At 39.1% G+C, this 13,247-nt stretch overlaps 1 protein-coding gene across 1 annotated transcript; it reads left to right on the top strand.

The window, feature by feature from the left end:
* Positions 1 to 257: 257 nt before the first annotated feature.
* LOC119903906 (histamine N-methyltransferase-like) lies at positions 258 to 12,960 on the top strand. The gene is given in 7 exon segments (XM_038720206.1): positions 258 to 365; positions 953 to 1,099; positions 7,715 to 7,767; positions 8,665 to 8,772; positions 10,375 to 10,505; positions 10,680 to 10,784; positions 12,282 to 12,960. Coding segments are annotated over 7 exon segments (909 nt in total). The 5' UTR covers positions 258 to 357; the 3' UTR covers positions 12,639 to 12,960.
* The last annotated feature ends 287 nt before the right edge of the window (positions 12,961 to 13,247 follow it).

Here is a 13,247-nt window from a genome sequence, read left to right as displayed (position 1 = left end):
TTTTTCACTTTTGTAAATTATTGGATGGGCTGTTTGTGGTTAAAAAAAGTAAAAAAGCCAACCCTAAGGACTTGTATGTAGTGTAGTGTTACATCATTGGATAGACTATGAATATTTTCTTTTCAACCTTTGGCCCTCCTTTAAGGGAAGCTGTGGCTGCAGTGGGAGGGGTTTTATTGTAGCCTGCAGATCTCTCCGGAGGCACTCGCTGCGGCACGACATGTAAGTGGAAAAATAGCGCCTTTTGTCTCGAAATGTGAACGTACACCACATGTACAATGAATAACAATGTAAAACAGTCAGTGTGACATCCACTGAGCGAGCAACAGCTTGTTTGCACTTCGATCAGCTGTGAACATGTCGAGGTACGCGATTACTGGGACTGATTTCTGTATGGTGCTGTTTATCTGTAAATACATAGGCATCTCTGTCACGACTGTAAAGATATGACATGCAACTGCTGGACCCGGAAACAATGTTCGTGTACAGCACACCTGTAGCCAAGAATAATAACAATCCGTCAGAGGGAAGTTGGCTTCATATTGGCTTGGTGGAGTACTGATGACTAAAACATGAAAACCTTGTAGCACACGCTGACTTCGGCTTTGAGTATTTTTGTAAATTAAGTGAGTGTAGTACTACAGTATGAAAGCAAACCATTGTAAAATTACAATCTATTATAAACTGACTTGAAAATAAGTGGCATTTAGTCTACAGTGAGTCTTAGAATGAGACATTTGACAGCCTGACTTTAACTCCTAGACATCACACACACTAGTTGACTGATAGGTGAGGGGTATAAGGGTCAGCAACAGCAACTGTGTTGGAGCTAAAATAAAACCTAAATTGTACAGAAATAAACGCACAGACACACACACATTTTGCAGATTACCTCCTGACCTCCTGTTTGCTGTCTGATGGAACTATTTTCTGTATTGTTTTTTTTTGCCAGATTATTTGCCATGGCATCTCAGCTTAGGAGTCTGGTTTATGATGATAACAGGTACCAGAAATCCTTCCAGCTTTTTCTGGAGCGCTCCTCTGAGCATCAGTGTATGCAGGACTTCATCCACAATATGCTGCCAGATATACTGGCCAGGTAATCTGCCACACGCACACTTTTTATGAGTTTAAGGTTACCACACCTTTGACAACAGAAAAGAATAGCATCAGAGTCAAGAATATATCATAATGGTTTAGCTTTTTAAGGGATATACTGTACAATAATGTTATAGTGAAGTTTCACAACTTTTGTAAAGAGACCTGGTTGACCAATAGATAAATTAAATTTTGGTGCTAAGGTGAAATAAATGAAGACTACATAAGAGCAAGACTGATATAATGGCTGATATTAGTTTAGTAATGAAAGTTCTGTTCAGTTTATTCTCAAAACAGTTAAAATATAAGTATAGCCTAATCATGTAAGACATAATGGAGATGAGTGAAAATGGACATCCTTATAGGCTGCAAAGCCCCTTGAGACCAAGATGGCGCAGCAGACGGCCGCCTCTGGATTACGCTCCATAGTGTGGTATACAATATTTGTGCATTTGACTCATAACAGTTCAAAATAGCACTGTAGCAGCAAGACAGAGGGTCAGTGACCTTCTATGGGAAGATTATGGTTATGTAGGGACTGAACCCTTCTATAGAATTTGACCTCTAACCCCTTGTTTTGTTACCTCAGAATTGTACTGTACCCTTCAATGGGTTTGACCTTTTATTTTGCAGACTCAAACCCCTCTATGGAACAGATACCTAAACATATCCTATATAAGCTGTGTCTGATGTACAGAGAGACATCGGGCTGGGTCACTCTCCAAGCTGCTGCAGAGCTTGTAATTGATGCTGAACTCTTTGATGTAATAAACTTTTATGATCAAGAACAGTGTCAAGCGGGTTTCCTCTCAACACATAAAAACACTGTAATAATAATATAATAATAATGTGACGTCACGTGAAAACTATGAATTCCACCGCTCTTTATCGAACCTGGAACTGTTGTGTCCGCTCTCTGGCCAACAAAACGGATGAACTGCTGCTCCTCAACAGAACTAATTCCGACTCCTGCGGATCTGCCGCCCTCTGTTTTACCAAATCCTGGCTCACTGAGCACATCCCAGACAGCGCACTTTACCTGCCGGGATTTAATCTCATTCGTGCAGATCGCGTAACGGAGCTCACAGGAAAAACAAGGGGAGGCGGACTCTGTTTCTCCATAAACGAAAGTTGGTGCACAGATGTCACAGTGTTGAAGAAATCATGCAATCCTCATTTAATGACTTGGGGCTGGGCACCTTAACGTGTTATCGCATTAGGCTAATTAATTAACACCAACAATTATTTTATCACACGTTAACACAATTTTTATTATTTTGAAAGTCCCTTGCTCATTGGCTCTGAATATACGTACAGTCGAACCATGGGCCAGAGGAGGGGTGGGATGTGGATCAGCCTGCGGTAGACTACGCTGGATGCAGCGCGTGGGAGAAGTAGATAAACTAAAGCAAGACAAGCGATCAAATGCCAGAGCAAAGTGGATAGCTACACACTGCATGCTGATTAGCATTGGGGAAGATGTCGGTCTATGAAACATCCTTAAAATTGCAAAGTAGTCTTTGGCCCCGTGGGGTTGCTCTTTCCTCAGGTAAACAGGAGACAAGCGCTCTGCGAGTAAACGGTAGGCGCTCTATGGAGAGTAACCATGGCAATGGCTTCTGTGTTCTACACAGCTGTAGCTTATTTAACTTAAATTAAAATTATAGGCTACATAACTTTACCTGATAGGCCTTTAAATAGTTTTGCGGGATGCTCTGCCATGCGAATTCCCTCCTGTTTTGTAAACAGTAATAGATTCTGGAAACTCACAAAGAGCGAGGATCAGTCTTTCTTCCAATGATTTGTGCTGCGCGTCGCGTACAAAAAGTTCAAGAGAATTCAACTTCGGCGGCTGGCGGGCATGTGTTCGAGGTGACCACTTCACCTTACTCTAACAGGACAATTGCTACTGAACATAGACTGTTTCTGCTGCTCCCTGATAAAAGAAAAGAGTTTCTGCTGATACCTGTTCAGAAAAAAAAAGAAACAAGAAAATAGATTCTGTTGCTCAGAAGGTGCCTGTTATGATGGTGGCTCCAGACTCTAACTTGTTTTAACAAGCTAGATAAAAGGTGAAGCCCTGGCAGTGGCAAATAGCTTTGGTTTTATATTTGATTTCATTACATTAATGTTTAAGTTGAGATTTACAAGAAATATAACACCTTGTATTTCTCACGCTGAGAAGTAAGTTAAGAGGAGTGTTGTGTCGTTCAAAGAACGTGTCGTTAATTTGACCTAATCTTGTATGTGACTCAGGAGGAACGGGTTGTCTCAGTGAGTAACTCGTTCATTTTCACTCGTGTGAATAGTCTTGGACTCTTACGTTCACTCACACAGCAGCTGCAAGGTCTCCGTCAGCACAAGAAACAGAATTGATTAGTTCAGGACTCTGTGGGTCTCTGGGTTTGAGTCGTTCATTTGTCACGTGACAGCTCGGCTACAGGCTGTGGTAAGCAGGCAGTACAGGAAACAGAATTGATTAGTTCAGGACTCATAACTGTGGGTCTCTGGGTTTGAGTCGTTCATTTTTCATGTGACATCTCGGCTACTGTGGAGCAGGAATGAACTAATCGTTCAGTGCTCACATGGGTCCTCCCGTGAGTCTGTCTTCACTTGGCAGCACCTGGCAGGGGCGCTGTATAGGGGGGAAAAGTTCGGACAATTCCAAGGGCCCCTGATTGACAGGGGCCCCAAGAAATAGGTAAAAGCTAATATACAATATATTAGATTATACATTATATAAACCATCATCATTGAGTATATTTCAAATATAATAATGATCTCTTTGTTTTTACTTGTTTGTGGCAATAAAAGTTAAATATCCCGTTGACCAAAAAGTAAACCTCCATATTGACCGAACACCCCCCTGTATCTGCATGAAATGGTTTGGTCCTGCACTTATCAGTGACTTTAGTTGCAGTCAGTAGGCCAGAAATACAGTGATCACAATGTTGCCTAGTAAACCAAAATCTGGTTTTCAAAAAAGGAAAGGGAGAAAAGAGAGAGAGGAAAGACAAAGGAAAGGATGTCAATCTGTAACTCAGTGTTTCACCAAGAAAGGTGGTTAGCTGGCCTCCACAGTGAAATAAGCTAGCTAGCAGACTAGTGTTAGCCTACATTTCATCAACATTTAATCAGTGCAAGGAAACGTTTAGCAAGATATTCATATTAAATCATTGTCCCTGCCCCTTTTAGCAGACTAACAGGTGAGTCAGCAGCAGCCCAGTCTGCCCATAACTGTAGCCTCCCTGTCCCAGTGAAGAAGGTGAGCAGCATGGTGTTAATGACATGCCAGTTAGCATCATTCCAGGGAGTCTGCGGGGATTTCTCTGTCTCTCTTGCTCTTTTTACCATAACAAAAAAAGACAATGAAATATTTATTAATGACAGAAATTCAAACAAATTATTTTCTCACATAATGACCATTATGAAATGAATAAAATAAAACAACCTCCTGTCTGTACTGGATGCTGGACAGTTGGAAACAGTGAGCAGCTTACCTCAGCCTGCATGTAAGTTACAGACAATATTAAAATAATCCAGTTTGATATGTTAATTTAGATTGAATTGTGGCCGTTAAATGACATCTATAGATACAGACTTTATTATTCCCATCATGAAGGGCAATTTATTTGAGAAGCTTGCACGCACACACACACACACACACACACACAAAAATATATCGTATCTAATGTATCTAATCAAGTGGTGGTGAAACAGAACTGTAGGTAATTTGGGTCAATGTTCTATAGTGTTAGTCATTTATTGGTATATAGCATATTTTAATAGATATACTGTGTATATATCACGGTATATATGTATATATCACAGGCATTGTGTACATCCTACAGAGCCAGAGCCCCCTCAGGTAGAATGAGGAAGAAGTGTGGAAGCAAAGGAAAAAGGGAAAGAAAGTTAGAGCGATGATGAGAATGGGAGATGTATGGTGGAAGAAGACAGAAGTCATAAAAAGGATGTTGACCCTGGTTTGTGGCCAGCAGATTTGACTGACAGGGACAGGGAGGCTTTTGTTTTTCATCAATGTTAAGAGAATTTATCTCTTAATTTTACAATAAAAATACATTGAGACTGTAAAAGATTGCCATAAGGACATTTTTTATGGTGGCTTTCTTGAATCTTGCATCAAATAGTGAACTATTTAGTGTGCTAGTACTAGTATTGAACTACAAGAAGCAAGACCGTTACTAGCCTTTAATTAGAGTGATGTAAAGCTTTTGATGGGACAGTTAGGTCCTACAGATGTGGTGACAACAACTGCGGAGAGGGAGCCCAATTTGAGTTTTTTGTCATGGGGCCCAAAATTCCTGCCGGCCCCCCTGGCACCGGGGAATGAGAGGCAAGTCTGTTGTTGGATAACAGTCACTGGACTGACATATATCTAATATCTATTTTGATAATTTTGTGACATTTAATAAAGCATAACGTCATTATAGCGCAGTTATGTTGTGCTAAGTTATTGTTTTAACACAGCCGCACTGTAACTTCAGTCCTGCTAGTGTTTACAGCCAACAGCTGATGAGAGTTGTTCTGGGTCCACTTCAGAGCCCTGACAGGGTTCTACCGAGTTGAATTACCACAGAGGTCGTATCCTCTCCAAACTATTTTTATATATATATATATATATATATATATATATATATATTATTATTATTTTTTTTTAAATGGACGGATTTAGCCGGAGTAGTGGCTTAATCGAATATTGACAACATATTTCTGTGTTTTTTACATGGTTTGAATTTGGTTGTGGCACCATGGGGCTTTATAGAACCATGATAGAGAAAGATCAAGAGATGAATATGTGCATTATACTTTGTCATTTAGAGCAAGCCAGGCAGCTTTCTGTGTTTGAGAACTGTTTTTTTTTTTTTATCGCCCACTGAAGGGCTGCAGCGCCGCAATAACCAGCCTAGTTAAAATGAAGGAAATGAACGAAATGACACAAAAAAATACATTTAAATAATAACAAGTTAAAACAGCAAATTTTCAGGTTTGTAAAGCTGAAACCATGAAATGTTTAAAACGATATATACATTGAGCGCTGCTCAATGTATTGGGCTCGTTTGGGCCAAATCTCTTTTTTTTTTGATAGGCTACATTTGTATTTTTGAAATATAAGTATCAATAGTCTTTTATCAGATTTACCTACTTTTATAATTTCTATTTGTTTGGGTCAATTATAAACTATAGGTCAAATTTAACTGTTAGTAAAAACTGAGGGGCTGAGGGGCCGCTGCTGCAAATATTTGAGTGGCTCCTCCTCTAACACGCGTTATCTCACTCCAAACTTTTGATAAAACTTGAGAGCCCTGCAGTTTGCAACCTACAAAACACCTAAGACCAAACTAAAAAGGCCCCATCTAAATTAAACAAAATGACCAAATGGTCACAAGACATCAGTCTTAACATTGGTTAAATAAGTGAGATGCAATATAACAAACGCCATGTGGAAATTACCTCACAATTTAATGGACATCAGAGTAGAATAACTAGTTTAGAAGTCCCAGCTGTTTAGGGTATTCAGAATTTAACATTTTCAAGGTAACTGCTGCCTTAAGGTCTTTGTGAAAACACACAAATGACATTTGGATTACAGTCTCATTCCATATCTGTGGACCTCTGCTAACCACACTAAAGCTTGTACATTTAATTTGTGGTGTTTTGCTTTTTCCTTGTCTTGTGATATATGATATATTAGTGTATTCATGTAGGCGAAGTACCATAACGTTGCAGTACAAAAAATACAAAATATATGTAGAGATAATTCAGAGACAGTGTCACCATTATATAGTTTGTCCATAAGAACATTTATTTTTCATTATATAAATGTCCAGATCACTACATTTTAAACATATTTAAGGGATCCTGAAATGTTTGATTATGTTATTATTGTTTGTGTAAAGAAAAATAATAGCCACTATATCATTACCAGAAACCAGAACTCTCAAACATTGTTATTCTTCCTCAAGAATCCTGTGAGGGTCGAACTCTAGTAAACATATAACTTGTTGCTGATTAACTAGATTACCATAAGGCAAAAGTTTACCTTTTAACAGTCAGGATATATAATAAATAAAATGATATAATTAATGGGTTATATCATGCAGTTTGTAACTTTTATGCCCACAAAACCAAATAATTGACTACCCAAATGCTCATAGATTAACTAGCTACACAAGGTGTGTGTATGTGAATGACAATGAGTGAGTGTTTATGGAAATGTCTCTTCTTGCATTTTTCCATGTTTATATAAGCTTGAACTGTAAGAGGCCGACACCGTGCTGCAGAGAAAAAACACAACTCTCTGCTCCGGGTGCAAATCAGAAAGGAATCTGGAGAGATATGACTCACAAGTAAATTAAAAAGTGTAATAGTGTTATTTAAAATCCAACGGTGAGTGACAGAACATGCTGTAGCAACAATCAAGGCCTCTGTATTGCAGATGCTTCAGATGCTAGATCAGATATCTAAGTGTCAGGCAGAACTGACAGTTACAAGCCCGAAAATGTGACCCACATTTGGCAGGTTGGAGGATGTGAATTTCCAGACTTGACTGTTCTGAAGTGACTCCTTTTTTTTTTTTTTGCTCCGCTCTCAGCATTGGAGATGGAAAGCCCCATCTAAATGTCATTGGAGTTGGAAGTGGAGCTGGTAAGGACACACACTATAAGACACTTTCACTGCTGAAGTTATGTTGTGTTCAACTGTATGTGACACAGCAAATAGCTGAGCGGCCTCTGCGGCCGACAGCAAAGGTGAGACGGCGTTGTTTGATCAGTCTGCTGTAACTGCTCCTATTGCTGTGCTGTCATTTATGGCTGCGGCAATGAAAAACTTTACCCTTATTATCACTGTCAAGGGTTCGCAGGCATTTGTCCAGCTGTCAGATTAATCTTTAACCTTAGTTGCAGAGAAAGCGACCTCTCCAGTTTTTGGTTTTATTGCTCATTGTTTCCAGCGCTCGTGATACAGCAAGGTTAATTTGTTTCTGAGCAAATCCACTACTTGCCCATGAGTGCTGTTACCCTTCACTTATGTCAAAGCCAATCCTTTTTAATTTACCTGAGCTGTCATGTCAGTATCATAATGGAGTGATGTTACAGATTCTCTAATGGACTGTAAAATCTGTTAGAATGACTACAAACTCCCCCGCGAGGTATTACTCAACCTAATCAGAAAGATTCAGTTCCTGTCCAGATCAGCTTCTTTGTTTAAATTTACTTTGTTCAAAGGAACTTGTCACCTTTTAATAAGAAGTAGAACAAAATCACCTGCCTGTGGCTAAATGATAATGAGAGGAATACCATAGTGATAACTCTCTGTTTTGAGTCATAAAATGTATAATTTCCTGCAAAACTGACAGGTGCTATTAGCTATTTCCATCCGAAATCTGCAGCACAATCTGAATTAGAGGATCATGATGACATGCTGGTTGCCTAAATGTACCCATGTAATTATGTTTTTTAATTATTGAACAGTTTGGGTACTGTGGGGCAGTAGTTCAATAAAAAAGGTGGTTTTCAAAATAAAAACTGTTTGTGCCTCTAGGTGAGATTGACCTAGAGATGCTCTCCGTGCTTCGTCTGAAGCACCCAGGGGTGACGGTGGATAACGAGGTGGTGGAGCCGAGCAGCCAGCAGCTACATAACTACAGAGGTACACACACTTATCTCGCATATCACAAATCTATACTGTATCTGTATATTTACCTGCTCCCCATAATAAATCAATATTTAATTTAACAGCAAATAAGGGTAATGCTTTTTATTTTTTGTATTTTGTAATGCAGAGAATACATTTTAAAGTTGCCCTTGGCTTTCTCACTAATACATTAGTAATAAAGTTATTCAAGTAGTAGTATGGGGATGGTCTTTGAACCACCAGTCCCACATTCAAGCCCTCATGTCAGCAAGTAGCCACCTTTCTGAAGTGTCTTTGAATAAAACACTGAATCCATACTAGCTCCAGGTCTGCTGCTGTCTGACCAGCAGTTTCACATGCTTCTGCTACCACCAATTATTCACACATACACATATATTCAAAAAGTTATTATAATAAAAGGATCCTGGGGTTTCTCATTTTAATCTTTAGTGTCCATGTCGGACATGCCCCTACTAAAATCCACGCCCTTGATTATTTGTCATACAGTTGGCGGGTCAAAAAACAAATCCCTCCAAATACAGCTCATTTCAGTGTTTCATTTAAACAATGTTGCCTAAGCAGTTTGCAACAAAATCAAAAAAATTACATTTAGATATGACAAAAAGAAAATCCAATCAAAACCATTCAAACAAACACTTTCATAATACAGTACTTTGATGTACTGTTGATGCAGTTTTTTAACTTTCACATAACACTGTGTGATATTTTGAATGTTCTTATACACCTTCTGTAGTAACTGAGAAACGTTCCCTTCAGCCCAAATATTGAAGTGGCATCTCACTTCATCGTGAGTCCAGGTATGTCCACTGCTATTCAACATTTTCGTAGCCAACATGCTACTAGTCACCAAAACAGGGGGGGAATTTATTTTTTTTAACCAATGAAATGACACATACAATAGTACGCTTTCTATTTTTGGTTCGAATGGCATTCACACCAGAAATGAACCGCTACAGACTTCCTTTGACACCCCTTCGAGTTGGACTACAGGGCGGTTGCTCGATCCGCATCAGAATTTGAGTCTTGCGTTCACAACAAATGTAAATGTAAATGCTCCGTACTTGTATAGCGCCTTTCTAGTCTTTTCGACCACTCAAAGCGCTTTTACACTACATCTGCATTCACCAGTCATACACATTCATACACTGAGCCTAAGTGCTCAAAAGGAAACTAACATTCACACACATTCATACACTGGCGGAACAGCCCCAGGGGCAAATCGGGGTTCACTATCTTGCCCAAGGACACTTCGACACGCAACCAGGGGGAGCCGACCTTCCGATTAATGGCCAACCCGCTCTACCTCCTGAGCCACAGCCGCCCAAATGAACCACACCAAAGGGGTAAAGGCTCCAAGGTTGAACCCGCCCTTAGATTTGCCTCTTTTGAATAAGCAGTTCACAGAAAATTCATGGCTGTGTAGGTTTCCATAAGGTAGCTGAAACCAAAATTAGCGAGGCTGTTAACAATTAGGCCTACTTGTCGTCGGTCCCACATCACTCCAGTTCTCACCTCCTTTAATTGGCATAAATTATTGTATAAATACAGTGATGCAACAATTAAACTCATAACTCTGTTTTGTGTCTGTTGATGCAGTTTTGGTGGCACAGAAACCAGATTTAGATTACATCAAATTCACTTGGAACAAGATGACTGCCTCTGAGTTTGAGGAGCACTGGAAAGTGAAAAAGATGACTAAGAAGGCTGACTTCATTCACATGATACAGGTTGGTGTTGCCGATGTAGTCCTCCCGGACCCCATTTTTGACACATCTGGGTCATATTCATTTGGCGGCGCTCCACAGCAATTAATCCCATTAGAACATCTGTCTAGCATAGCGTTATAATTAGGTGCTCTATGAATCCAGTTACCAGCTCATTATCTGATGTGAAATCGACAGATGCTGTACTATGTGAAGGATCCTGGAGCTACAATCAGCTTCTTCCAGAGTCTTCTTGACAAGAATGGGAAGCTTATATCATGCTAGTGTCTGGTAAGTGGATGGGTCTAATCTTAAATTATCAAGACATTTTATCTTTTTCTTCTCTCTGATTTGTTGGAGTTAGTCGTGCTGTGTACAGTGCATGTAGGGATGAAAACACGGTGCACTGAGTCTCAGTAAAAATCTGAAAACCCCTTTTAGGCATTCTGGTATATACTGTACAGATTTATCATGGAGTAGGTGGGAAAATAATTTAAACTGCCATTTAAAATAATTTAAAATTTGTTTTTAAGATCAGTAAGAAGTTCCACATTCATGTCCTAATATTACAAATTTAAAAATAATTTGATTTCAGCAATTACCAAGATATCCCAGATGGTTGTCTGTCAGTTGGTTTGTCTGCTACTTTAGACTGAAATATAACAAACATTTCAGATGCGGACATTTATGGCTCACAGAGGATAAATCCTACTAACGTTGGTGATGGCCTGGCTTTTCCTCTGGCGCCACTAACAGGATAACCTTATCGAGTAAAATATCTCAACATCTAGTAGATGAATTAGCCCAAAATATTCATGGAAATGATTTATGTTAAGGATCTCTTGACTTTTCCTCTATGAACACCATGAGCCAACTATTCAATGGATTGTCATAAATTTGGTTCACTCATTCATGTTTCCTCGGGATGCATTGTAATCACTTTGATGATTATATTTTCAAGGCAAAATTTCATGTGTCCAAATACTTTGGTTTATGACCAAAAGGGACTGAGGCACAGTGATTGATTAGCAGCCTTTACTAGTGCAAACAGATCAACGTTTTGACATTACTGTGTATTCATCAGAGCCAAAATGGACAAAGACAAGGCAAAAAAATATATAGTCAGGCTAGAATAGATGTACAATTGTCATTGTATAACTGGTTGAACAGGATTTCAAATATATTGGCATTATACATACATTAGACATATCCTAAAGTTACAAAAGAAAAGTAAAAATAAATTGAAGTACTGAATCCAAGTGTAACCAGTTAGAGGAAACATGACAAATGTAGTTCTTCCTTTAGGCCAAAAGGTTCAACTGTGTTAAGAGTATAAATCTAATGCGCTTGTCTGCAGAGCAGTGAGTTGATAATATCGCACCTTTAGGAAAAGGGGGAGAAATATTTTCTAATCCCCAGAAATGTAATGATGCTGCAGAGCCATCATAATCCATGTTTTGTGAGCATTTTTGTAGTTTTGTGTTCAAATATGCAAATCTTTAAAGCTCTTTAGTTCATTCAGCCAGACTACAGGGACATTTCAGCAGGTAGACATCATGTGTGCTGCTGAGATGTTCTATGGTGACACCTGGTTTAGCTGCATACTGCCGTAAGATGCACAGAGAACCCTTTGTTATCTCAACATTATACCTGCATGCATCTGCATATTATCATTGCCAGTGTGTGAATGTTAGCACCCTAACATTAACATTTAGCTAAAAGCACCGCTGTGCCTAAATACAGCCTCACAGGGCCTCTAAACATGCCTATACTCTTAGACTTTCATCTATTCCAGGTGAGAGTGGTTGGGGAAAGCTGTGGCATACCTACAGGAAACAGCTCTGTAACACAGAAATAAGTCAGTGTGTGACCGCAGGAGACATCAAAAGCATCCTGGACTCCAAGGGAGTGAGCTACCAGAGCTACGAGCTGCCATCTCAAATGGACATCACTGAGTGTTTCACTGAGGGGGATGAGAGGGGAGAGCTGCTACTTGATTTTCTCACTGAGGTGCTGGACTTCAGTAAAACAGTCTCACCTGAGCTGAAAGCCGGTGTCTTGGAGTTACTTCGGCACCCAGACTGTAGTATAGAGTCCAACGGAAAGGTTATCTTTAACAACAACCTTGGAGTGATAGTCATAGATCAGTCCACTTAAAAACAGTGTTAATACAGTGATTGCAGTAGATTAATTACATAGTTGTTGAATTAGTGGTTAACAAGGTGATTGTTTCAAACTGTATAGTGTGTAATTGACTGTGCATAATAACAGGCTTTTAGCCTATGTGGGAAACACCTTGTTTTACATGATCAGTTCTAGACAGACCTGCTTTCACACAATCTGAACCTGATCTCCAGGAGTCTATTTTAATTATATTGTTTTTTTCAGATATTGTGTTGATACCATTATGTATTACTTCAATGTAATCTTCAATACTTGTAATAAAATAAAATAAAATAAAATGTTGTAATCAGCTTCAGATTCTATCATAATATAATTTTTATGGGCTACAGCTGGCAGGCTGTGCTACCAACCCCATTACACTGCTGCTCTCACTGGATCGTATTACATTGGAAATATAAAAATAAATGGAAAATGAAACATTTCATTTTCCAGGGAGATTGAGCTGTTATTTTAGATAAGCTGAACACTCCTGTACTAGTATTTTGTGTGATTTTGAATGCAGGTGTTCTTACATCCATAAGAATACTTCAAATCAAAAAACAGGACCTGTTTATACTGGGCTTTCCATTTTGCATAGCGGCT

This window comes from Micropterus salmoides, unplaced genomic scaffold (genome assembly GCF_014851395.1).
Source record: "Micropterus salmoides isolate LMB-PRFRI ecotype aquatic unplaced genomic scaffold, ASM1485139v1 Ms_hic_scaffold_15, whole genome shotgun sequence".
NCBI lineage: Eukaryota > Metazoa > Chordata > Actinopteri > Centrarchiformes > Centrarchidae > Micropterus > Micropterus salmoides.
Note: the sequence above shows the minus strand (reverse complement) of the source record. Positions and strands in the feature narration are given on the sequence as shown.